Genomic DNA, 27,496 nt, shown 5'->3' on the forward strand with positions numbered 1-27,496 from the left:
CTTACTCGTTAGTTTTTTTTTGATTGTCTTTGTGCATTTCTTTAATTCATCTCTCTATCTTTAGCAAAAAATAATAACGACTTCTATTCCATTTCTTCCTCATAAATTTTTTATTTATAGATTTATACGAAATGTCTACCCATAAATACTAAATGTAATTTCTAACCACATGAGTATCGTGAATCTTTAGGTGCAAAAAAATAAAAAATTAACTTACGTTGGACCACAATATTGGATAACAAAAGAATAATGCAAAATGAGCCATCACAAAAGTTGAAGTGTGGCTCAACAAATGCAAGAAATGATGTTGATTCAATTTGGTCTCGCCGTCACAAGCGATACTTGCCTCCAAATAAGAAGACAATAATATGGAGCATTGAATGCATGAGTTGCTCGGTGAGTCTCACTGAACAAATAGGGTCGACGAGACCTAATAAAACCGGAAAAATATACTTTAGATTAATCATAAATAATATCTTCATTCATAGGTAACGACTACACATCCAATGAACAACAGTTGCAGGAGAGACATCCAAGTTTTGTAATTATCTACACAAACATTTGATTTTTTTTAATTTTGTTTGAGATAATTTAAATTTTAAAGGGATATAAATAATTGCAATACTTAGCATGCGGATTTTCTTTATTTTCATCATAGTAGGTGTTCTATGTTCAAATAGTATTTTTAAAGGCGGGTGTGTGAGACAAGCCATTTTACTACGGGACGAGGCGTAACCTCAATCTATCTTTAAATTTTTTAATTTATAAATGACGCATAATAAACCAAATAAAAATATATTAAAGTTTAAGAAATTAAAAAAAATAAACTCATAAAAAATAAAATATCTTGTATGTTTTTACAAGTATAAATAATACAATAGTATTAAAGTTACTATGAGATACAACTATAATGTCTTAACTGTCAAACAATTAAAAAATTATAATTTCTTTAAAAATGTATCAAGCTATACATTTTACCTCCATAAAAGTAATTAATCAATAAAGTTTATAAATACTATAATTTAAAAGATTACTCCTTCATGTAAGACATGAAGACCAATGGAAATAAGATACAATTTTTACTATCTAATTTAGAAAAAAATAGTCTAATGATATTCACACTCATGATATTCTCAATTAGTATATGCAATTATGTGGCTCATTATTTGAGTTATTCTCAAATAAAAGTTTAATCATAACTTTGTTAAAGAATTAAGTATCAATAGTGTTAATTAGAGATCTTGACACGTGATTCAAGTAGGAACTACAGTCAAACCTCTCTATAACAACCTCGTTTATTCCGATATTTTTTGGCTGGTATAGTGAGGTGTTGTTATAAAAACATATATTATAACATAACATAAAAATCAATTCCGAAAAAACTTGACTTTTATAATAAATGATTATGATATAGAGATGCTGTTAAAGAAAAGTTTGATTGTATTAGGCAAGCCCCGACCATTAAGCGATATGCGTGTTTTGGATGCACAGTCGGACACTTTGGAGCGTGTAAACTCACATAACCAAGCTCCACACATATTCTTCAAGACTTTTTGAACAGTGCCCCATCCAGGGACGGCTAACCCCGAATGTGCCCCAAAAGAGCCTTTTAAACACTATGTATATTAAATAAATAATTTAATAACTAGAACTTGTTACTTTTATCTAATTTAACGGATTTTATAAATTTTTGTATATTTTAGTTTGTCGTTGTTTTGGATTTTTTGTTTTGTCCTTACTGTCTTATTGATTCTTGTGTAGTAGATAATGAATTGTATTTAAATAAATTTTACCAAACATATTATTTCTATTTTCCAAATGTGCTCTATTTAAATAACTGTATAATAAAAATTAAATAGAATAAAAGTAACAAAGAAACCACTTCCCTCGTTTTCCTCTTCAGTTCCCTCGTTTTTAACTCAACTACTCAGATAACTACTCTATATTCCCGCCATTATTTCCCTCCATATTTCCACCTTCCCCTCTTCTCCCATTTTCTTAGTTAGAAACTTCCATTTTCAGAGCTATATATTCACCGTATTATTCCTCTTGGAGAGATGAAATCCTGGTGAGCATTAGGTCAGTTCTCTTTTTTCTATTTGTATTTTAATTTTTTGATGTTTGTTCATTTTACTTTCATCAATATGATTGGGGGACACACATTTTTTCTTTATATTTAGGATGTAAATATGTAAATTATTTCACTGCTTAGTTTTACCCAACTAGTAGCATTGTGCAGTTCTTTGATTCTCTATGGCCCTCTTTGTCAATTACTTGGATTTGACTACTTGTAGAGTATATTGTGGCTTTTATTTTATTTTATTTTGGAGTTAAAAAAAAAGCAGATCTTTTTGGGGCTCTAGATTGGGTTTGTTGGGTAGTTTGTGGAAATTTTTTTATCTCATCATTTGTTCGATGTTTGGTTTGTATTAATCGATCATTATTTTTGGGTACCTTAAAAAGTGTGTTCTGTTTGTTTTGCTTAATAGGTAATTCGAGAAGATGTATCCTTGTTTATAGTCAAGTTAAATCTGTCAATTTCGAAAAATTAAACTGTTTTAGGACAATAATTACTTTTCCCGCAAACAGGACTATATTGTTTAGCTTAGATTTCGATAGCTCAATGCTCAGTTAACTCCTAGATTGTGAGCTTTTACTTTCTGGTTGGTGGGTCGGTGAAAAATAAAAATCTGAAATTCATCAAACACAGGGTTCTGAAATCCATTGATTGTATTAGTTTGCAATACTGCAGCATGAAGTTAACATACTGTTTATTCTAGCTGTCTATGCGTTTCATGTGAAGTGCCATCATTGACTAAAAGCATCCTCAATGCTTTGTGTAACCTTTTAAGACTGAATATGTTGAGAACCTTGTTGCGTCCTCCTCGCCCTTGAGAAATAGAAATAATGACTCAGTTGTAGTTTAACATGTGACCATCTCTTAAAGCTTGTATGTGTGCTTTCTTGCCTTTAGTTTAGTTAATCCTCTGTTATTCAAAAGTTGCTGGCAGAATTATTGGTCGTGTTTCATAAATTGTGTTGTGTCCTAAAACAAGGGGTAGGGGCTAGGGTAGTGTGGACCATAAGAAAAGAGCACCTAATGTTGGATATAAGGCATGCTTCTCAATTGAATCAGGAACACACTTATATTTCTGTTGTTATTTGTGATAAAGCAATGAAAATTAGTTCATGCTGGAATATGTGATTTGCCTGGTGCAAGGTGCCTTTGTGCTTCTGTGGAAGAGATTAACTATGTCTAATATTGCTAGAGAAGCCATACTATTACTGGGTTGAGTTGTCTTCCCACTGCTGGTCCTGTCTACTATTGCCATTTGATATCATAATTGAAAAGATAGGTGTAAGATGGTGTGAAAATTAAACATTCGATAACATGGCAATGCCCAGAGTCTGATATTTGGTTTTGTACCTGCATAATTAGTTAGTACAATATACAGTTCAATATCATCTAATTCTAGTAAAACTTGTTGATAACTTTGCTAAAGATGGAGGTGGTGGCAAGGAATTTCCATCTCCTTGCGGAAGCTAAGGCTTTGATTCGAAACTTTAGGATAAGGGATACCTTTGATTCAATCTTGTTTTCCGATCTTGTTTGGGATTAATCTAAAAAAGCTTCTCACCGAATATCGTTTTTATTGTTTCAGCCTGATGATGCAGAGCATGAACGTACTTCACCGGTGGATGTAAGAGGATCATCGGCGGATAACAATGCAAATCACCAATCAAATGCTTAATGTTTTCGTTGTGGACTACTTTTGCTTTCTAGGAATTTAAATTCGTAATGGTTGTCTAGACTTGTATTTATATTGCTTTAGTTAATGCTTAATGTTTTCGTTGTGGATTGCTTTTGCTTTCTAGGAATTTAAATTTGTAATGGTTGTCTAGCCTTGTGTTTATATTACTTTAGTTAATGTTTTTGTTGTGGCTATCTAGACTTGTGTTTATATTGCTTTAGTTTAACGTACAGTACTTAAATTTCTGGCTTTTGCTTTTATGGATACAAGTTAACGAAGCCCCTTTACGCCACTGGCAATGTTTTGCACTGAATTTAAAAGGAAGATACTGATGTAGTTCACCACGTATCTGATTTTGTAAAAAACGATTTGTATTTGTCTGTATCAGCATATCAGGTTACTTGGCAATATCAAAATGCTTTCTTTATAATGAATAGCTCAAATTTGACCTTTACTTCACCTTGTCATTTATCTGCCTGAATGGTACCAACGTTATGTGAAAATGGTATTAGAAGAACCTCATCTGAGTGGATAGCACCTGCCTTGTGATGTTGCGGACCTTGATGTAGAAGTCCCATTTTTTAGCAGGGACATGTAAGGTAGTACTTGTTGCATCTACTTCTTTGTTTCTATGTGATAGCTACTTGTGATTGACAAACTTCATTTATCTGTCTATCTATAAAACATGAAATTTTAACACAAAATATTGATTGACTTTTTGATTTTAAAAACACAAATTTTTCATGGAGATTTTTATTTATTTAATCACTTACTTATTGTATCAAGTTTTAATTCTTTTGTATATTAAATCTTTTCTTTGAATTATGTCGAAATTCCTCATAATTAGTAATTTAAATTGAGTAAGACTTTATTGATGTAAATTCTATCCTTTGTGTTATTTTCACGCAGTGCTTTAAAAGGCGGAGGCGTGAGGTGAGACGTTTTACTTAACACGGAGCAAGGCATAAGCTCTGAGACATGAGGCGTAAGCCCCATGGATATTAAATTTTTTAATTTGTAAACTAGCAAAATAACCACAAAAAAATATATAAAATACATTAAAAGTTTAAGAAAATTTATGAACATTAAAAAAGTTACAAAAATAAAATATATAGTATTTTTTTAATAAATATAAATAATGCAATAATGTTAAAGTTACTATAAAACATAAATTAACTTTAACGTCTTATCTTTCAAATGATTATATCACAACAACAACAACGACCAGTAAAATCTCACAAGTGGGGTCTGGAAATTAAAAGATCACAATATTTTAAAATATTATCAAATTGCATGATTTTCTTCTCTAAAAGCTAATAATCAGTAAACTCCATCAATAAAGTAGTTTAAAATATTACTCCTTATCAGTAAATATAAAATTATTTTCAAATAGCAAAATAATAAAAGTTTGATAATTTTGAGTGACATAGAATTAAAATATGAATACCTATAGTAAGTGAAGATGTAAATTTTGGCAATTCCAATGATACTCAACTTTTGATGTTCCCAATTAGTAAATATATAATACGATGACTCATTATTTAAGTTATTCTCAATCTTCACATTCTATAGATGAATAAAGCTGTAATCATTAATTTGTTAGAGAAATATGAGTGTCAACAATGCTAATTAGGGAATTTGATGCATGATTTGCGCTAGGAACTATTAGACGAGCCTCGAGCGAAGAGCGTTAGGCATATTTCGGGTGCACAACACCTGAACACTGAGGTGTAAGTCTCATAGAATTGAGCCTCACGTGGCACTTGATAGTGTCCCGCCCCGGACGAGCCACGAGGCGAGTCCCGAGAAAGCATTTTAAAACACCATTCCACGTATTTTGATGATTTTTTCATATGCTACAAACTTGCAAGTCAATTAATTCAAAAGTTTGGCATTTATATCGTTTGAGTAAAACTCAATAATATGTGGTTAATTCAATAAGGTATTTGAATTTTTAGGACTTTGTGAGGTACATTTTCTTCCTTTGCTTCAAATATCATATTAACCTCCATCATTACACTAGACTTAATTCTTCCTTTGATTTTTAGTTTATAATTATGATAAATTACTTAGTAATTTTTATTAATTTAAGAAATAATAACATTCTAATAGGAGTTTACGCGCGTAATATTTAAGTTTTCGCCTAATATTTAAGAGTTTAAGTCAATTAGTGCATTAAATCCTTTCTTATTTGAAATATTTTAAAAAATTACTATTAAATAATATATGTTATAAATATTCTTTTATTTGAATTATGTAACATATAATTTTCACAAAACAAGAAAATCAAAGCAGCAAAGTCCATAAAGAATAAGTAAGAACTAGCTGTTACTAAAGTCGTTAATATTAATCTGCACTTCTTCGATATTCAAGGATATTTAGTTTCTTAGACTCTATGCTTTTTTGCTTTGTAAATATATACAATATTTAAATCTCCTTTTAAATATTACTATCATTAACACTAACATTTCAAATTTTTGTGATATTACTTAATACCCCAACAAAAATACAAAAGAGGATCTGCATATTTTTGAAAGAGGAAAAAATACACTTTTTTGGAATTTTGATATATGAAGGAAAACTTGAGGGGAATTTTAATACTAGCAAGAGAAAAAGGTGTTATAGGAAAATAAGTTTGGTCAAAGGCCTTAAACTTGAATATGGATATTATAGTTTGGTTGAGAGATAGTTGACAAGATCAAAACTAAAATTAAAGTACTCTTGTGAACGATGATAATAGTTCATTAATCACAATTAATAAAAAGGTATCTTTGAAAATGTAATGATTCGACCTGTTGTTTTGAGTTCTAGCGCGTCGCTCAGCAGTTTGAGGCCATAAGCAACTTCACTTCAGGTATTATGACTTGTATGCGTAGTCGGAATTGAGATTCAGGGAGTTTAAAGTTGATTTGGAAAGAGAATTCTCATTTTGGAAGCTTAAAGTTGAAAGAATCTCACTAAGGATTAATTTTGAGTAAATGACCTCAGAATCGGGATTTGAAGGTTCCAGTAGGTTCGTATGATGATTTCGGACTTGGGCGTATATTCGGATCGGGTTTTGGATTACCCGAGAGCATTTCAGCGCCTATTGTGGAAGTTAGCACTTTGGAAGAATTTCATGAATTTGGGGTGGAGGTGAATTTTATGTTATCGATATCCGTTTGGGATTTCGAGTTTGGGAATAGCTCCGTATAGTGATTATGGTATTGGGAGCGCGTCCGGAAGTGGATTCGGAGGTCCGTAGGTCATTTTGGAGTCATTTGGCTAAAGCTAGAAATTTGAAGGGTTTTGAGAAGTTTGACCGGGAGTGAACTTTTTGATATCGGGGTCGGATTCCGATTCCGAAAGTTTGAGTAGGCCCGTAATATCAAATATGCCTTGTGTGCAAAATTTGAGGTCAATCGGACGTGATTTGATAGGTTTCGGCTTCGAATGTAAAAGTTTGAAGTTCTAGAGTTCATAAAGCTTGAATTGAGTTGCGATTCGTGATTTTGACATTGTTCGATGTGATTTGAAGGCTCGACTAAGTTCGTAATGTGTTTTGGAACTGGTTGGTGTGATTGGAAGGGGTCCCGGGGACCCCGAGTAGATTCCAAGTGGTTAACAGATCGAATTTAAAATTTGAAGAAGAGTTGAGGCAACTGATATCTGGTGTACCCGCACCTGCGAGGTTTTGGCCGCAGGTGAGGAGGGCGCAAAAGAGACATTTGGAGTTGCAGATGCGGAGCTGGCCGTCCAGGTGAAGGACCACAGGTGCTGAGCTTTGGGCCGCATCTGTGCAAGCGCAGAAGCGAAAAATGCCTTGCATGACTAGAAGAAGGCGTATAAGCGGAAGGTGTCTCGCACCTGCGAAGCCGCAGGTGTGGCTACTTGACCGAAGGTGTGAACGTCGGGGTTGGGCAGTGTGTTCTTTAAAAACGAGAGCTTGGCTCATTTTCACCCCATTTTCTCCATGAGAGCCGGTCTTAGAGCGATTTTGGAGCTCATTCTTCGTCATCAATGCCAAGATAAGTGATTCCCATTTATTATAAGTAAAATACATGATTTGTATAAGGATTTAAACATGAAATTAGTATAAATTGTGGGATAAGACCTAAAATTTGGTATTTTGGATTTTTGACCACAAAATTGGGCATGAAATTGAGAATAATCTATATATTTGAGTTCGCGAGGTTATGGGTAAAGTTTATCTTCGAAAATTTTCGGAATCCGGGCACGTGGGCCTGAGGGTGTTTTTATCGACTTTTCGGTCGGGGTTAGAAATTGTTATAAATTGGATTATATTGAGTATTTGAGTATATATTAATGGGTTTGCATAATTGTTGGTTAGTTTTGGGACGTTGAGCATCGATTCGAGTTGTTTGAAGGGCTCGAAAGCCGTTTATGGAATTTCGGAGTGAGGTAAGTCTCCTTTCTAACCTTGTAAGAGGAAATTTACCCCATAGGTAAAATAAATCAATGTGTGATCCTCTTTGTGGGAGCTACGTATGCACGAGGCTGTGAGAGTCCGTGCGTAGCTACTATTATGCTTAAGTTCGGGTAATCTAGGACCCAAACGCATGCTTTACTTGTAATATTTGCAATCTTGTTGTCAATTTAAAATGCTTAAATCATATCGAACTTTGTAAATAAATTTCTAAAATACTAGACATCGTTTTCTTGACTTTTAAAAGAGAAATTGTCTTTTTTCTTGGATAATTGCCCCTTGATGAATTCTTGATTGATTGTTTGAATGTGTTATCTTTTGTGGAATGGGCCGAGCGTCTCGGTAGATTAAATAGATGCATCTATGGTTCGTGCCATTCGACCCTCTGGCAGTGCACAGTTTAAATATTATGTTGGATCTGGTCGTACGACCTCGGCATGATTTGCGCATGCTTATATTGTTTGCTTTGAAATTTATAAATAATGATATTGTCTCCCTGGTCTGAGATAAATTGATAAATGATGAAATAGGAATTTGGAAAACCCCTATTAACAAAAGAATTATTTACCTGCTTCATGTTACTGAGTTTACAATTGCCTTATAAAATTCATAATTTATCATATCATCGGTATATTATTGTTGGCTATAGTAAGTGTCTGAGTCGACCCCTCGTCACTACTTTTTCGAGGTTAGGTAAATACTTACTGGGTACACGTTGAATTACGTATTCATACTACACTTGCTGTACATTTTTGTGCATGTGCATATATGTCTACCAGCCTTTCGGGTGCCGAGGTGTGGTAAATGCGGAGACTTAGGTGAGCTGCATTTTCATCTACGATCCGCAGCCGACAGAGTCCCCTTCAGAGTTACTTATGTATTTTTCTGTCTAATTTGTATTCTGGACATATGTTGTATTTTACTTTATCTTCCTAGCTGATACTCATGCACTTGTGACACCGAGTTCTGGGATGATTAAGGGATATTTAGTATTGAAAATGGAAAACATTATTATTATTATTCCTAAAGTTCGTTTGTTACTAGTTAAATCGAAGCAAATTTATGTTTTCAGAAACACTAAAATGAGGATTTAATTAATTATTTAGTGTTGGCTTGCCTGACAGTGGTGTCCGGCGCCATGACGACTTTTATTGAATTTTTGGGTCGTGATAGAAAAGCTCAATAAAATTATTAGTCGATGTAATAATTAAAATTATCTTATAGTTGTTATAAACATTTAGATTTAAGCTTATAGTGAATTTTAAATTCAGATACAGTTATATCTACTTAAATTTTTTGTAAATTAGTGACGAAATATATCTGTTGATACTCAAATTGATTATGACATTCTTGTGAGACGTGAAGGACGAAGTAATGGGTTGATCAAATTGGAGTCTATGTGTATGTTGTTTGGATTTACGTTTGTTTCATCAATATTTTATTTTAGAATATTATTTTATCAATGGTTTCATTATATGTAATAGGATTTCTATATGACAAGATTTATCCTATGTTGATCTAGCTAAATAATATCAATATTATTTATTTTCAAGAGCTTATACCTTTTCTTTAACTTGTATTTTATAACTTAAAATACTTCTTATTTGATTTTTTAATTGTATACTTATTTATGTAGATACATCCGTAAAAGCATATCTTAAAATTAGTAAGAATTAAAATAAATGAATAGAGGAAAAACTATTTAGTGCCCCAAAGTCATTCTTTCTTAACCCTAAACGTTATTTTTCCATTCAGAATCCTTGCCCTTTTTGGTTTCACAAATCTTAAAAACTTTCTACCTTCTTTAAAGCACTTATTTACCATAACTCATAAGAGGTGGAAAGTTCTCTATATTAATATAAATACTATTAATTCTCATAAATTGCTAGTTTTAAATAATTGGAAGCACTGACAGTTTATTTTAAGCAAGGAAAGCGGCAAGTCCATCCTCCATAAGCAATAACCGTGGGAAATATTGAAATTTCTTCTGATTAGGTTTTTCTTCGTTTGTAGTTCTGGCCCTCTTTTTTCTACTGCTTGTTATCCTTCAATAAATGAACGAACATATATATATAAGGGGTCCTTTGTAGGAATTCTTCATTGGTTCTTTCTGTCCTCTACCAGTGGGTCCTTTGTAGGAATTCTTCATTGGTTCTTTCTGTCCTCTGCCAGTTTCTGAAATTAACTTTGTTTGAAAGAGCATTTGAAATTCTTGGAGTAGATTGGAAGTATAGCCAAATCTGAATATACTCGTAGACTTGGATGATTGCTTTTGGAGGTATATTCTAATCGATTCCTGTTAATTTATTTATTACTTTCCAATGGATAAATCATGGATTGGAAAGCCACAGAACACAAACGAATACTTGCTTGGTTTGGATAAATTTCTTGATTCTGCGTTTAAGAATGTGGTTGTGGAAGATACAATCAAATGTCCATGTCCTAAGTGTGGTTTTGGCAAGTGGCAAACTAGAGAAATAGTGCGGGATCATTTGATTTGCAAGCCATTCCCTCAAAATTATGTTATTTGGAATCTTCATGGTGAGAAACAGGTAGTAGAGCCTTCTGGAGATAGAGATGTTATGCAAGAGATGTTTCATCCAGAAAATTCAATAGAAACAATGATTAACGATGCATTTGGGCAATATAGGCACCAAGCAGCTGATGTAGGGATATCTCAACCATTGGGTTCAAATGAAATATCAAATGAGGGACATAGGGAGGATTCTGGTGACTTTCATGATTTTCTCAAAGATGGAAGTAAAACACTGTATGAAGGGAGCAAGTACACAAAGTTAGAGTTTTTAATAAAATTGTATCATATAAAGGTCTATTGTGGATTAAGTGACAAGGCAATGACCATGATACTAGATTTGTTGAGAGATGCATTTGAAGATACAAATTTACCTTCTTCCTTTTATGAGGCCAAAAATACCATTAGCAAACTTGGCCTTGACTACATCAAGATACCTGCATGTCCAAATAATTGTATGTTATACTGGGAAGGTGACTCAGAATTGAAAGCATGTAAGCATTGTGGTACATCTAAATGGAATCCTAACAAGAAAAAAAAGCAATCTGCAAAGGTTTTACGTTATTTTCCATTAAAATCAAGGTTACAAAGATTATTTATGTGTTGTAAGACTGCCGAGCATATGAGATGGCATGCTTCAAGCAGTAACAAAGATGGGTTGATGAGGCATCCAAGGGATGGTGAGGCATGGAAGACATTTGATCGGACTCATTTTGGATTTGCTTCGGATCCTCAAAATGTTCGCTTAGGCCTTGCTACTGATGGTTTCAGTCCTTTTGGAACAATGAGTACTACCTATAGTATTTGGCCAGTCTTCTTGATTCCATACAATCTTCATCCTTGGATGTGTATGAAACACACCTCCTTCATCTTATCAATGATTATTCCGGGCAAGCAAATGCCTGAAAATAATATAGATGTGTACTTACAGCCCCTCGTGAAGGAATTATGTGAGTTATGGAATGATGGTAATGAAACGTTTGACTCATCATTGAAAGAAAATTTTAGAATGCATGCAGCTCTTATGTGGACAATCAGTGACTTTCCTGGATTAGGTATCCTATCTAGCTGGAACACACATACTGGTTTTGCCTGCCCAACTTGTAACTTTGACACAGAACTTTGTCGTTTTCGTCATAGTAAAAAGTGGTGTTTTATGGTCATCGACGTTTTCTGAGAAGAAATCATAGGTTTAGGTTGAATCGAGTACGCTTTAATAGAAGTACAAAGGAGCGGAATCCACCATTAAAATTATCAGGGTTGGACATTTTGAGACAAATTGAAGAAAGGAGAGTAGCAGAGTTGAATGTTAGCGGGAAAAGATCTAGAAGAGCAACTAAACATTGGAACAAGAGAAGTATATTTTTTGAACTTCCTTATTGGAAATCTAACTTGTTACGTCATAATTTAGACTTTATGCATATCGAAAAGAATATATGTGACAATATCATATATACACTGCTGCATGATAAATCAAAATTAAAAGATAATATTAATGCCCGAAAGGATCTAAGAGAAATAGGCATAAGGCGTGATCTTTGGCCGGATGATAGTGAAAAATATCATCTTGCTATTTTTTCACTTGTGACTGATAACAAAAAGAAGCTGGACACCAAAAAGTTGTTCCTTACAACTTTGAAGAATATTAAAGTACCAGATGCCTACTCAAGTAACATTTCCAGATGTGTTGATTTGGTACAAAAAAAGATTTTTGGATTAAAAAGTCATGATTGCCATATTATTTTAGAGCAATTGCTACCATTGGCGATCCGCAATGTGTTGCCAGACCATGTAGTTGCAGTTTTGGTGAACTTTTGCTCATTTTTTCGTGCCCTTTCTAGCAAAACCTTGAATCTTTTGGAGCTTGATAAGCTCCAAGAGCGCATTGAAAGCATACTTTGCCACATAGAGATATTATTTCCTCCATCATTCTTTACAGTAATGGTTCATTTGTCTGTCCATCTAGCAAAAGAGGCAAAACTGGGAGGTCCAGTGCATCACCGAAACATGTATCCTATTGAGAGGTAAAACATTAACACTTCTAATTTGAATATACTTGTATTCTGGTCATTTTAAATAGTTTGTACACTTATTTCCTATTATTTTTGTAGGGAATTAGGCCATTTTAAGTCATTTGTACGAAATAAAGCACAACCAGAGGGTTCTATAGCTGAGGGTTACTTAGCTGAAGAGTCTCTTACCTTTTGTTCTCGGTATATTGAGGATATTGAGACAAGATTCAATAGGCCTAGGCGTGTTCGTGATGACCCAAATGTCACTGAGCCTTCTGGAAGGTCCCTCAATTAGGTAAACCTGTATCAGCTTCGGTTACATTCCCTTTAACTCATATACAGAAACTACAAGCTCATCGATATGTGCTTCTGAACTAGGCAATTGTCACGCCATTTGTGGAGTGAGTAACTCATACGGACTTTATATTATTTATCATTGTAATGTTTGAAGTAGGCTAGTCATGTTCTTTAACGTTAATGTAATTATTACATATAGTGAATTTAGACAGTACATAAGGAGGAGTTCAAGAAGAAGACCATCACCTACTGAGATAGAGAGGAGAGTTAATAAAGAGTTTGTTGATTGGTTCCAAAAGCGGGTGAGTAAGTAATCATTAGTTATTATTTTCATTTTATTTGAATGACACTAAGACAATTTTATTTTGATTTAGATTTTGAATCCAGACACAATAGATACAATGTCTATTGATCTAAAGTTTCTTGCACGAGGTCCATCGGCACATGCAAGAAGTTTTACTGCATATAACATCAATGGGTCCAAATTTTGAACTTTGGCTCGAGAAGAAGGTCTACAAACACAGAATAGTGGAGTTTTCTTAACCTCTAAAACATCATGTATTGCAAGTAGTGTAGATGGAAATTTAAGGCAAGCAGAGTTACCATATTATGGGAAGTTAGAAGATATTATTGAGATTAATTATAATGGTCGGTTCAAGGTGGTTCTTTTCAAATGTAGATGGGCTGATACTGCTCGAGATAGAGGGTATAAAAAGGATCGTTGGAACTTAAATTGTGTTAATTTTGATAGATTGATTCATACAGGTGAACGTGAAGAACATGAGCCTTATATCGAAGCATCTCAAGTACAACTAGTGTACTATGTGGATGATATTGTCAATAAAGGGTGGAGTGTTGCTGTGCATCTAAAGCCAAGAGATCTGTATGATATGGGAGAAGAAGTAGTGGAAGATGAAGTATATGAGAATGAACCATACCAAGATCAAGAACTCGAATAGTTCTTTAGTGATGGTGATGAGTATGTACAACTAGCTACGGACCATATAATAGATGATGTAGTAGAGGAAAATATTGCTACTAACTTAGCATCAGATACATGCATGTTTGAATAGAAAATTTATTTAATATGTTGATTTATATGAAGGTAATAGTACTGCATAACTAAGTAATATTTATTTCATTTATTTGGTGTATAAGGCATGTTTAGAAATGATATTCATATTTGCTTCACCCTTTTTTATTTGATTCACCTCTTTTTAATCTGTGGTAATTATGATATGGAACCTCCTACCACTGCAATGTTACCTGGCACTACGGCTGCTGCAGGTACTTGTTTCATTATTAAGGTTACAACTGATATTATGTTGATAATTGTCACATTTTTCTTTGATATAGTGTGGAAGTCCATATCAAAATGCATGGTTACGTTTTGGTAAGCTTTTTGGTTCTTTAACTTCCACCTATAATGGTATTGAGTCATGGAGTAGATTGGTTTTTTTGTTTTTATTTATTGTTTACTTGGTGAAGTAATTCCGAAACTGAGGGTTTTTGGTTTCTTGTTGTGTTTTGTGTTTGTTTGTTTGTTTTGTATGTCTTGTCTTATATTCTAAGAAGGCAATATTGGGCTACTTGCCCCACTGTGCTGACAATGGGTGTGAGCAGACTTCTGTAGGTTTTATGTACAAGGAAGAACCAAAACAGGTCGTGTTCATCTTCATCCAGGAATTGCCTGTTTGGTAGTTACAAATATTTTCTGAATATACTGTAAAATTTCTACTCATATTTTTTTACTTATATTTCTTAATACAGAATTCATTTATTCTTTCAAAATCATTTTAATAGGGAAATGTAAATACTCACTCTTGTATCGTTTAAAGTATACGTCATGATGCCATTTTCAACTGTATCTTGGTTGCCTCTGCAGGTCAAGTTCCTGGGACCAACCTACCAATTCCTGGAATGTTTCCTAACATGCTTCCTTTAGCATCGGGCCAGGTACTGTCAGCACTCCCTTTTCAGTTGTGTGGATTCAATGCTTTTATCAAGATTCTTATTTATTTGTTCCTTGTTGGTTGTGGTAGTTTGGAGTTCTTCCTGTTATGCCGATCCAGGCAATGACACATAAGGTTGGTAATGTGTTAGTAATTTCCTTTTCAGGCTCACGGTGCGTATGAACTCCTCTTTTTTAACCTAAAGTGTTTCCTAACTTGTTCTGTTATCAGGCTACTAGGCATGCTCGGCGAGTTTATGTTGGTGGACTTCCGGCTAATGCAAATGAACAGGTATTAGACCACCCTCTACCAATCTCAAGAAGTAGTTGGTCTTTTTGACATTTCCACATAATGTTTATTTGTTGAAACAAACTAGATGAACACTTTCTCCTGCATTCATTGCATAGTAGTTTTAACTGTGCGAAGGCAAACCTTGGAGCAACAGTCAAGTTGTCTCCGTGTGGCCTATAAGTTCGAGTCGTGGAATCATCCATTGATGCTTGCATCAGGTTGGCTGCCTACATCACACCTCCTTAGGGCGCGACCCTTCCCTGGACTCTGCATAAATATGAGATACTTTGTGCACCAGGTTGCCCTTTGAGTTTAACTGTGTCTGAGTGATTCATCTTTTTTCGCCTTCAAATATGAGAGATATTATGCGGTTGGAATCACTTTGGTCCAAATTTGGAATTTCTTGTGACTTGACTTGGGTTGTTTAAAAGTTGGCTACTCAAATTTTGGAAGTTGCTTAGTTCCTTTTCATATTTTGATATCTTTCAGATTCACTTCAATATTTTTAATGTGGTTTAGTACTTCTTATATTTTGTGGATGTAAAATTTGTTACGCCGTCATTTATGTCAATATAACTTAGTTTCATCTGATTTACTACCGACATAGTATGAAATCAGTAATAGTACCTTTCTTACTGTCACCACCGTGAAAATCTTTCTTAGTCATTCACTTATTTACTATTACTCTCTATATAAATATGGTATGTGGTGATTTTCTGAATAGTGCTCAAAGTACTATTCACGTCTATGTTTAAAGAATTAATATTTTGAAATTTAATAATTTATAGTAAAGTATCACAGAACCAACCTCATTCCATGTACCATTATTTGATATTTCTTTTTGAAGATATCTCTTGAAGTCACTATCTGTTGAGAGAGAAAATCTGCATGTGGTTTTTTCTCTTTTACCTCATGGTTAAAGCTGATTTTCTATGACCTATCTCTGACGTTGCTCTCATACATACCTCTTGTTTCTCTTGACACACTGATTCTCATACAGTCTGTTGCGACCTTCTTTAGTCATGTTATGTCTGCAATTGGAGGAAACATAGCTGGTCTAGGTTAGTTTAAAATTTGTCCTCCTTTGTCATATAAGTACAACTAAATTTACCTTTCAGATGCTTAGAGTATTGTTGAAAATTTTCAGGGGATGTTGTTGTCAATATCTATAAACTATGAAAAGAAGTTTGTTTTTGTTGAAATGAGAACAGTAGAGGAAGCTAGTAATGCCATGGCATTGGATGGCATCATATTTGAGGTACCTAAAATGTGTAATAGCTGATCAGCTAGTTATGATTTAAAGAAGATAAATTTTTTACCTCTTGTGTAGGTGGTTTATCCATTTGGGAGGAAGCAAGGTGTAGAAAATTATAGTTTTAGGGCTATCCCTTGAGTCTTGTTTAGTCCAATAAAATTTTGGAAGCAACATCTTTCCTCCCCTTCCCGCATAAGAGCTGATATCTTCAGACCTGTTTCTTTCTCTTTTGTTCGTTTGTTAGTCATTTATTTATCATTATTGGAGCTTATCAGATGTTATTGGATAATTCTTTATCCAACATCAAGTATATGTTGTTACGTTCAACTGACTGCTCTGTGCGCCTCTGTGCACGCATTTTTTATTCAGGACGCACCCTGTAAGGTCAGAAGACCGAGTGATTACAATCCTTCTCTGGCTGCTACTCTTGGTCCTAGCCAACCAAACCCAAACCTCAACATGTAATGTTCGGTTCCATTGTGTGGTTCTGGTTTTGAGATAAACAATAGTCATCCAGGATAAATGTGTGTTCTATTGAATTCATTTCTTCAGTTGACTAAATGTGGAGTTTATGTATATCTTGTGGAAATGATTTACATGCTTCTACATTCCAATTTACTATAGGCCGAAGAACATGATATGGAGGTGAAACTGGAGGAATTCTAAGCTGAGGTAGACAATGCTAATGTTGTATTTCAAAGGTCATAGGATATTGTGTTTAAGAAATATTTGATTATGTTAACGCTTGAATCCTTCATATGAGTACAGTTCCTTTTTCTTTTAGAAATTAATATCTTGATCCAACTAAAGTTTTGAAGCTGTAATATGGCAGGTTGAAGAACGAAGAAGACTTGATATTCTATCCCAGGGGAAGAGGACAAAACATGTCAAAAACAAGTATAAACGTTTAGGGAGGATGAATTGAAACCCATGGATGCAGAGCAACTGAGAAAGTATGGTCACAAAATGGTGAATTTCATTGTTGATTATTACAAGAACAATGAGAACAATCAAGTTCAGGTTTTCACAACATCTATTAATTATTTCCTAGTAAAAGATTATTTCCTAGTAAAAGGTTTAGCCCTAGCATGATAGTGTTATTTTGGCAGAATTTATGGAGACTTAACGAGCAAATAGTACTCCATTCTATTCAGAATGAAATTAATAAAGCTCAATCTTGTAATGATACATACATTTTTACTATCTTAGTTGGTTGATGACCATATCATATATCATTGTTCATGATAAATTTTTTGTTTAATTCCGTAAGAATTTGAATTTGTAATGTTTGTCACTATGGTTATTTTTTATGAAATTTGATTTGTTGTGGCGGAAATAAACTGCCACTATTTTTTTAAATATTAATATCATATTGCAGCGGTTATAAACTCCACATAATTATTTTTTTAAAAAATATTTAAATCATATCGTGGGGGTTTAAAAACGGCCACAATTTTTTTTTGAACCATTATAATCATATTGAGGGGGTTTATAAACCACTGCAGTATTTTTTTTTGACACATTGAAATCATATTGCTGGGGTTCTAAACTACCACCAATTATCTTCAAGAACTCCCACAAATTCAAAATTTATTTTGTGGCGGTTGTCGTGGAGGTTTTAAAAACTCGCCACAAAATGCTCGTGGCAAAGATAAATGTGGCACTTCTAGAAACCGCCACAATTCTTTTTGAGGGGGTCAAAAACCGTCACAATTTGACCAACCCCCCCCCCCCCCCCCCCCCCCCACAAAATAAGTGTTTTCTTGTAGTGATAATGACACAAGAGAGTAACAACGATACCAACTCTTTTCACGAGGTAAATACAATACCCGAGCGAAATAATATTACCACTATAATATTACAACTTAGTAGTGTTAAGAGACTACTACAATTTTTGAAAGAAATAACACTATTTATTTAAAATACCTCACTACAACATTACTGACACTCACTATTTATCTCACACAATACAATCTGTGGATTAATCTCTCTAACTTCTATTGCTTCTCTTTGTTTTGGTATATTTTCAAATGAGGAGAAACTCATCTATTTATAGCAAAAAATTCTTGGCCTAATAGTGGATATAATGTTACGGCAAATGTCATGAAATTTTGGTCCACAAATTTATTGTAATGGATATCTAGAAAACTTGGCCCCTTCTTGAAAAAGAAGCCAATGTTAATATTACACATGGGATGAACCCATCACAAACTACCATTTTAACTAATAGTTTTCTTTGAAATAACATCAAAAGATATTCCATTCTGTTGAAGCCTGTCTTGGAGGTCTGTCGGGCCAAACACAATCCCAGGAGGGAAAACACCTCCCTTTGGAAGATTGTCTCGTTCCTTGAGCAAAACGAGGGCACACTGGACGAGAATGATAGGAGTTGTCAAATAACCAATCTCAGGTCCCATTACTCTTGTAATTATCTCCGTATCAGGTTTCTTGTTTCCTTGTGATGCAAGATTGCCATCACTATACCCGTGTCCAACAAACCACATCTTAAAATTAGCACTTGCCACTTGATCTTCAGTTGGACCTTTTTTCCTGAAATATCCAAGACTGAACACTGAAGGGAAATTCAAGAGCAGCCATCTGCCGATACCAGTTTTACCAAAGAGACCAATGAACCAGCCAACTATAATGAAACGAACAACACCTAACAGAGATTTCGAAGCTATTTTCATACCAAAGTGAGCTGGCTTTATGCTAGACCAAAATGCCTCCCTCCTCTCAATCTGTTCGGTGCTTTCGTTAACACCAGGTAAACCACGAGGATCTTCAGCCAAACATGAAAGTGTTCTCCGGACTACAGTTGCATCTGCTGATGGTAACTTTACAGCCCAAAGCCCAATTTCCTTTAGGTGGTGTACCATTGGACCTTTAGGTGGGGGAGGACCGGACATCTGAAACAAACAGGAAAATATTGGAGCGTGAAAGAGAAATAATATGTTTCACAGAATCTGATGTGTTATTTAAGAAAACATAAATGGTGCTGTGCACATTTGTATAACAGCACGGAAACTACCTTAACGTAATTGACTGCGTGGACATTAATGACGTACTAACGTTTACACCTTCAATCGCATAATGACTAATATAGTTCTAAGCTTTAAGGATCAATTACTTCTTAACGGTCATCATTTCTCCAGTGAAACAAAAGAGTAGTGAAGATAGAATAGTTATCAAGGATTTGACGTATGTGATTGACCTGAGCCTTTAACACTTTTCCCACAAAAATCATGGGCTACTCCACCCATAGCCTTCATCTTTTGCGTTCGAATCTTATAAGTTTTCATATGGTACCAGAGTCAATATCTGATAAATCCGTATGCGTAAGTAACTCAAAAATCGGTTAAATTAGAAGGGAGGGTGTCGAGTTGCATTTATCGTGCATGAGCTGTTTAATGGCTTTCAAAAATATCTACTCCTATAAAAGTCTTTAAAGTTTTTGGATCGAATGTTCAATTCTTTCCAATCTAACTTCATTAAAAGTTTGAATATATCTTCATACACATTGAGCGAGATGAGTGTATAAGCCATGTTATGATCATAAAATCTTACCACAGGACGAGGCATCTTAGGCCGGGAGCGCCTTAGTTCCTGTAACTTGTCCGCATTAGCCACACTAAGCACCGCTGACTCATACGTCCCCAAGTTTCCAACAATTCTCTTGTCCGATTCTAAACTAATGTAGGCATCAACCTGTGTATGAATTGCCGGCGGCAGCCACTGTCTCGAATTGAACATCCAGCCTAATTCAGCAGGAATAGAATCAAAACCACAGGCCGAAACAACTAAAGAGCCCATTTCCACAGCCTTCTCATGGTACTTCATTTCCATCCTCTCCATAAACTCGGGCTCTCCACAAATATCCAAGTAATCACATCCAGAGTCAGCACAGGCCTTAACAACGGGCTCACCGTATAGACGAAATGGGCCGACACAGTTGAGAATGATTTTAGCCTGAGACGCGAGGTGGCGGAGAGAAGATGGGTCGGTGGTGTCGGCGGTGAGGATTGGAATTTGGGGTTGTGGATTTGGACGGGAGGCCCATTGGAGTGCATGGGAAAGTTTTGAAGTGTTACGGCCTGCTATAGCTAAGCTTTTTAATGGGGAAGATGGAACGTTTAGGAATTTGAGAGCCTCTCTAATGACGTATTTGCCTGTAAAACCTGAGGCACCTAAGATTATCACGTCGTAAGTCGTGTTTGGATTGTGTTTTTGAGACATTCTCCTGCTAGATATCGTAATACAAGTTGGATGACGTGAGTTTTTGAGATAAAGTCCAAAGTAGTCCAATATCTTTGGAGAAGTCTTCTTATTAGTCCACATTTTCTGAGACCGAACTTCCGTCAGTTTTTTTGTCGAGAAAAAAGCCACGTACACCTCACGTGATCTTTTCTTTCCCTCTAAAACTTAGCCGGAGCGCAGAATCCCGCAAAATGAATCCTCCTGTATTGTAAGCTGCCATGACAAGGACAGAGAGAAATGAGGAATGATAAAATCACTTAGAAATATGAAGTCGATGGGCTTCAAAATCTACGGATGCAAGAATATCATTGACAGGTCTATTGTAAACAGTCTTTTTTTACGACCACGCGCAGTGACGTATCTAAGTTAAGATATGAGTTCACATGATCTCATGCTCCTCTCCCTAAATTATGTATAATTATATTATATATTTTTCAGAATTACTTATCCAGCTCTTTAGTACCAGGTTCATCTGAACCCAGTTCTTTCGATACAGAACATAAATTTATGTATAAAAATTATTAAAATTGCAATAAATAGTTGATGTAAACCCATAACTTTAACAATATAATATGTTAAATACTAAAAGCCTTAAAGGTCACCCATAAAGTCTAAATCCTGAAACCGCCTTTACGTTCACCCATGTTCAAGGATTCCTATGGTGCAATAATTATCGGATGCACATCTATAAGTGAAATTAGCGGTTCAAATCCTACTCTAGATGATCTTGTTTTCGGCACGGAGTATATAAATATATATGTGAGGATCATTAAAATTTCAAAAAGTATATAATTTTAAACCTATAATTTTATAAGTATGGTGGGTTCATGATAAACAACTAAATTTAAACCCGTCAAATGTAAATTCCATAGAATCACCTTTTCAGAGTAGTGCACACATCCTCTTGAAATCTTAGATCCGTCTCTATTAAATTACAAGATAAATGTAAGGTTTGTATATATACTACCCTCCATCTCAATAATAGAATTTCAGTAGTATATTGTTATTATTGCAAGAAAAGCATTGACACGAGCTTCTTTCACTACATATATCGCACCCCCTTTTCTCGAAGAAAAAGAATGTTAAAGTTTTGGAAAAAAGGGAAGAAGCTAAAAATATGGGACAATATGGTAACTCTAAGAATTCTAATTATTGTGAAGTCGACACCTAACATTTATTCATAATGCATTAAAATTTCTTTATTATAGCTAATGGCTCTAAGTCCAACTATATAACCCATTATGTTTATAACAAAACGTTTATGAAAATGACGGAATCCAACATGCAATGCAGAGCGTGAGAACGTAAAAGCGAACACTTAATGTGCTATCAGAATCAAACATCAGATTCTATGACGAAATCAGGAACTCAATACTAATTATTTCATTTTTTTTCAATTTGTTAGTCCTCAATATACAAGAGAAGAGATACAAAAAATTAAATTAAACGGAAAATTGTATTCTAACATAGAATGGAAAAACCTCCGTATTGCTACCTGATGACAAAATGAGAACCGAGCAAGACCAAGCCTTCAAACATAGATCTGGTATTGGGGCATGAGGAGGACTTGAGAGGAGCAAGTGCAAAGATTTGGTATTGGGGAGAGGGTTTTGCCGTAATGAGGGGACAAAGCCATGAATGTGATGCTTTTTTTATCGAAGATTTTGTTCTCTTTTCCCCCCTAAATATAATCGACTCACCATTTAATTCCATATTTATAGCTAAGTGGTTAAAAGAAAATATTTATTCAGGGTCGGATAGTGAACTTTTTAAAAACGGGTCAAATGTGGATAAAAATCATATTATTCACTTAGAAAATGAATAACTAATTAATGAGTTTAACTTTTATATTTGTAAAGTTTCAAATTGAGGTTCCTCAAGTTTAAAACACTAGGAATTTATATTACTCGTTAACACATTTTTTATCGATATTAAATATGGATCAGGCTAGATAATTTATCCGTTTTGCATTACCCATTTGACCCGTCCATATGCGATCCGACCCGCTAGTTTGCCGCCCCTACTCATAGGATATTAGGTTGCTTATCCCTTCCCCCATTATTAGTTAGGTATTACCTGCTTTCATTTTTAATGCTATCCTCTATTTTGTAGCACTGCTTGGCAAAATATAAATTGAATCACCTCTTTTTTCTTTTTTATTTTTTGGTCAACAAATTAGGCATACTGAAAAATGGATAATTATCAGATAAGATAAGAAGCATAAATTTTAATGGTATAGCTTATAGCTGGTAAATTGTGAGGTAAAAAACAATGAAAAGAGAAAACAAGGGTTGTGGCGGAGTGATTACTCCTTTATCATTAACCAGAGGTCTCGGGTTCGAGTCTTTGGGTATGGAGTCGCTTTTGTTAGGGAACGCTTTACTCCCAATGCGAGATTCTCCAACGCGAATTCGGATTTAGTTAAACCCTAACACTGAGTGACATCGGGCGAGAAACAAAAAAAATGTAGGTGAGAATGGTCCACACTGTACTGCACAAAAGTTTTGTATGGTCACCTCATCATGGAAATGGACCCCAATATATAAACAAGTTGGTTCCTCTGGCACTGTTGCAGTGTAAAATTCAACAGGAAGAGGAAATGACAATGAAGGAGTAAATGTTATCTCTTTCTCTTGGGTGACTATTCACAAAGGCGCATGAGGTAGGTGGAAAGACGTAAATACATAATATGTATTGTATAGGTCAAAAATCTGTCCTTGGAATATTTAGCATAAAGTGATATTAATGAATGTCATCGGTCTAGCTCGTCTAAGCCATAGCGAGATTAATGGCCGCGATATCGATTATTAGTGATAAGGCTTGTAACAGCTAATTTGTCAGAATAGGGTATTAAAAGGGGAGTATTCTAGTGAATATTCATGGTGTTTGTACTATTAGAGTTTTCTAAAAAAATGGGCTCATATATATAGAAAAAAGAGACAATGATAAGGGAATGTAATATTTTCCTGATAAGAACACTTTTGAGAAGAAGACTCCCTTTCGGAAAAAAATACAAAAGCTATCTTTTTATAAAGATTCTCGTTCATATTATTCCTGACTTTTCCACCAGATCCAAGGATTGTTCATGCAAATCTTGGATCTATTTGTCATTCACCGTTGTTAGGCAGAATGTTCACCTTGTCCATTCATTATTGGGTGAACCGTTCTTTCTATTTACAAAAATGCCATTTGTTGACATTTATTGCTAGATATATCTCATTTAATGTTCTTGTTGCAAGAGTATTTCATATTTATTGTCATCAATCATATGCGAGCTTAGTCTCATCTATCGTGCTTAGTCTCATCTTTATGCTTAATATCTAGAATTATTATCCTTAACTAGATTTGACCCTTCATTATATATATTTAATAGTTTAATTGGAGATTATATTTCTTGGTCAAACAATTTGGCGCCGTCTGTGGAAATTTCTAGCTAAGCTTTTTAGTTTCTTCTAGATCTACAACTGGCACTGATTGCTGACGTAAAAAGAAGAAGAGAAAAGAACCTTTTTCTCTCCTCTTTCATAGATCAAACATGACAGGTAACAAAGAAGAAAGAGTAAGAATTATGAGTGACCTCTCAACCAACCTCATGGACATCATTCACGAGAGCTCAGAAGTAGTGGACGAGGACACAACTCCCAATGCCTCTCCTAGGCGAAGTGGATCACCCCCTCTCCACTGCAGCATCACAAAACCCCTTGGCAAGACAACCTCCACATCCATGGGAGAGGAAGCACTGCCAGCGATAAATAAGCTCCTTGAAGCCTGGTTAACTGATACACTGACCAGAGTCCTCCATAAGTCCGTTAAGGGCGCGGCCGCAGCGACTGCGAGAACCTATGCTACGCCACCAGAGAACGAGCAACATGATCAACTTCCCCCGCTCGCAACAACATGTATCACTCACAATATTGTTAATAATGCAGGTAATGACGCCCTCACAACCATTCTGAAAAGGATGGAAGGAATGGAAAATGAGAACAAGGCACTTTGGTACCAAATGAGACAACACCAAGAAAGGGTCGATAAAATACTGGGCGCTCCTAAGTTATTACCGAAGAGAGATACCGGTCGGTTCGTCGGGCAGCCGTACAGCGACGGCGCTGCCCCGCACGCCATACCGAAGACTTTTAAAATGCCTCCCTACTTGAAAATATACGATGACACGATCGACCCCGAAGATCATGTGACCCACTACGTCACCACTGTGAAAGGCAACGACCTCACAAAGGAACAAGTATCCTCCGTTCTGCTAAAGAAGTTTGACGAAACCCTCATGGGAGGAGCACTAACCTGATACTCACAACTACCAGCCCGTTCCATCAAAACTTTTAAGGAAATGGCCGATAAATTCGTGACGGCCCATGCCAGATCCAAAAAGGTCGAGGCAAAAGTGAATGATATCTTTGCTATCAACAGTCGCTAGGAGAAGGGCTTAGGGATTTCCTCACCCGTTTCAACCGAGTGAGAATGACTTTGCCCAATGTATCATAAGGAATGACGATGGTCGCTTTTACAAATGGACTGAACAGAAATGGTTCGAGAGCGACAAGAAAATTACTGAGTCGGCTTATGAAATACCCCCCAACAACTTGGTACGAAATACATAATGCATACTGTGCCGAAGTTCGAGCAGACGAAGACGACCTCAATGGGATAACTCATCGACTGACCTCAGTACAAGCAGAATCCAGAAAAGATCAGAGAAGTGTTATCAGAAGAGATCTGGCAACCTCATGGACAAACCGGCACCGACATCTCCCATATGTCAGAACTACCTTTATACCCTCATCCCGCCATGAATAAGGCCCACCCCGACCAAGAACAGGGACTCATCAAAATGAAAGATGTATGCCCCATTTATTATCCACTCATAATTTTTGCGTGTCACCTACAGAGATCGTCTACACCCTGGAGAAGCTCGGGTCAAAGGTGAAGTGGCCGCAAAAGATGAGGTCAGACCCGAATACCAGAAAATCAGACGCCTTCTCCGAGTTCCATCAAAAGCGAGGACACAAAATCGAAGATTGCATCGCCCTAAGACAAGAGGTCGTAAATATGTTGCGATATGGGCACCTCTGTCACGCCGCAAACTCGGGGAGCGCGACCGGCGCTCAACCGAGAGAACCCGGCCGAGCAAGCCTATTAGATTTCCTTCTACCCAAACTCATCCATGAATAAGGAGGAGATGTACTCCATTAATCATTCACTGAAAAGATTTTATTAACAACTTCTATTTCATTCCCATTAGCAGATTCATTCATAATTTCCAAAATATTACGAGTTCATAGAATTAATGAAAAACATGATTTCCAATTATCAACATTTCTAGTTCAATTCCCACCATCAACCATAACCCACAACCTGTCTACGGAGCCTCTAAGTACAATAGAAGAGTAATATGAAAATGCCGGCAACAAGGCCCCGGCTATACCTCAAAATACAGTACATGAGAAACAAATACATGACCCCGAAATGAAGTGGGGCTCACCAAATCAGCTAAAAAGAAGGTGTACTGCTATCACTGATCATTGTCTCCTGCTGTGGAACCACCTGCATCCATTTAAAGATGCAGCTCCCCCAGCAAAATGGACGTTAGTACTGTCGAATAACACTAGTATGTATAGCTAAAAGTCCTCTTTCAAAATAGAATGCCCATATAAGAAAAGGTAACACATAGAAACAACAAGTTACCATCCACAATATCCAAATGTCCAGTTAAAAACATGATAATTTTCAAAATACGAAAATAATATATATTTTTGGTTGGGAGATCATTAGCACCGATATACCACCGTCTTTGTTAGCACGGAGTCCGATCACGCCCGATCGGCTAGGCCATCTCCCCACGAATAATGTGGTTTGACATGTGATGTGAAAGAAAGTTGTTACCAAGAGTAGTACCACGATGTGCGTAACATGGAGTCCGATCTCCACCCGATCAGCTAGGCCGTCTTCCCACATATGCCGTGTGGGTTGACTTTTCCATTCCACAATTATTACCAGTTCATCCCAATTAAGGGGAATAATATCATAATTTCATCCCAAATAAGGGGAATAACCACAATCCACCCCTACACCGGCACGTGTAGTTTTAGGTGTGGGCCTTATGACCCACCCTTCCTCGGTTTTACTAATGATACTCCCAAAAATATTTTATTTTTGATTTGCACACAGAGGTAATATAATTACAATTGTACTCACCTCAACATCCTTCACATTGTATAAATTCTCATTAGTATTTCCAGTCATTCATAACGACAATATATTCTTGGCTCATTTGGCCATTCAAAAGATTCTTTATTCCTGGCACGATGGCCGTATTTCATATTCCACACTTTCACCTCTTTCAATTTCAAAGATCACCATCAAATATCAACATATATGATATTTCAGAAATCATTTACTTCAAATCCATTTGAAATGGGACCTTCAAACACAAGTGGTTTCTTCCCAAAGAATGAGGTATACCAACCAATCGTAGAAACACATATGAAGAATCATAAACAGTCAATACACCATTTTCTCTTGCAATAATCTTCCCTAGAAATGACAATGTACAATTTTAACACATGAGTATATAAAACTCGAATCACACTGGATATATTTATAAATCAAAGCATTAGTTAAAGCAGCCACTAATGGGCATGAATTTAGTACAAAAGCTTTTAGACAATTCTATCTTCGAAGTCATTTTTAAAACATTTGAGTCGAGACT

At 35.5% G+C, this 27,496-nt stretch overlaps 2 protein-coding genes and 1 long non-coding RNA gene across 18 annotated transcripts; 2 read left to right on the top strand and 1 right to left on the bottom strand.

The window, feature by feature from the left end:
- The first annotated feature begins 1,924 nt into the window (after positions 1-1,924).
- LOC138905019 (uncharacterized) lies at positions 1,925-4,182 on the top strand. Its single transcript, XR_011413502.1, has 2 exons — positions 1,925-2,079; positions 3,663-4,182. It is a non-coding gene; the product is annotated as an uncharacterized lncRNA (long non-coding RNA).
- Positions 4,183-10,313: 6,131 nt separating this feature from the next.
- LOC104109451 (splicing factor U2af large subunit B-like) lies at positions 10,314-17,748 on the top strand. Of its 16 annotated transcripts, none has more exons than XR_011414078.1 (10): positions 10,314-12,735; positions 12,823-13,322; positions 13,395-14,717; positions 14,906-14,976; positions 15,063-15,107; positions 15,204-15,263; positions 16,264-16,521; positions 16,888-16,979; positions 17,143-17,190; positions 17,351-17,748. XR_011414078.1 is itself a non-coding variant. In XM_070195738.1 (9 exons), the coding sequence occupies exons 4-8, from the start codon at positions 14,941-14,943 to the stop codon at positions 17,165-17,167; spliced, it is 258 nt and encodes an 85-aa protein (XP_070051839.1). In that variant the 5' UTR covers positions 10,314-12,735; positions 12,823-13,322; positions 13,395-14,745; positions 14,906-14,940; the 3' UTR covers positions 17,168-17,190; positions 17,351-17,748. The 16 variants fall into 11 exon arrangements, 4 of the variants coding, with proteins under 4 accessions (XP_070051839.1, XP_070051838.1, XP_070051840.1 ...); XR_011414080.1 differs by lacking the exon at positions 16,264-16,521 and having other exon boundaries at positions 12,823-13,124; positions 13,220-13,322; XR_011414081.1 differs by lacking the exon at positions 16,264-16,521 and having other exon boundaries at positions 10,314-12,068; positions 12,678-12,735.
- Positions 17,749-18,619: 871 nt separating this feature from the next.
- LOC104092633 (probable mitochondrial saccharopine dehydrogenase-like oxidoreductase At5g39410) lies at positions 18,620-22,464 on the bottom strand. Its single transcript, XM_009598277.3, has 3 exons — positions 22,271-22,464; positions 20,086-20,988; positions 18,620-19,427 (listed from the first exon to the last, which is right to left on the bottom strand). The coding sequence occupies exons 2-3, from the start codon at positions 20,854-20,856 to the stop codon at positions 18,738-18,740; spliced, it is 1,461 nt and encodes a 486-aa protein (XP_009596572.1). The 5' UTR covers positions 20,857-20,988; positions 22,271-22,464; the 3' UTR covers positions 18,620-18,737.
- Between the last annotated feature and the right edge of the window lie 5,032 nt (positions 22,465-27,496).

The sequence above is a fragment of the Nicotiana tomentosiformis genome, chromosome 2, assembly GCF_000390325.3.
Source record: "Nicotiana tomentosiformis chromosome 2, ASM39032v3, whole genome shotgun sequence".
Lineage (NCBI taxonomy): Eukaryota > Viridiplantae > Streptophyta > Magnoliopsida > Solanales > Solanaceae > Nicotiana > Nicotiana tomentosiformis.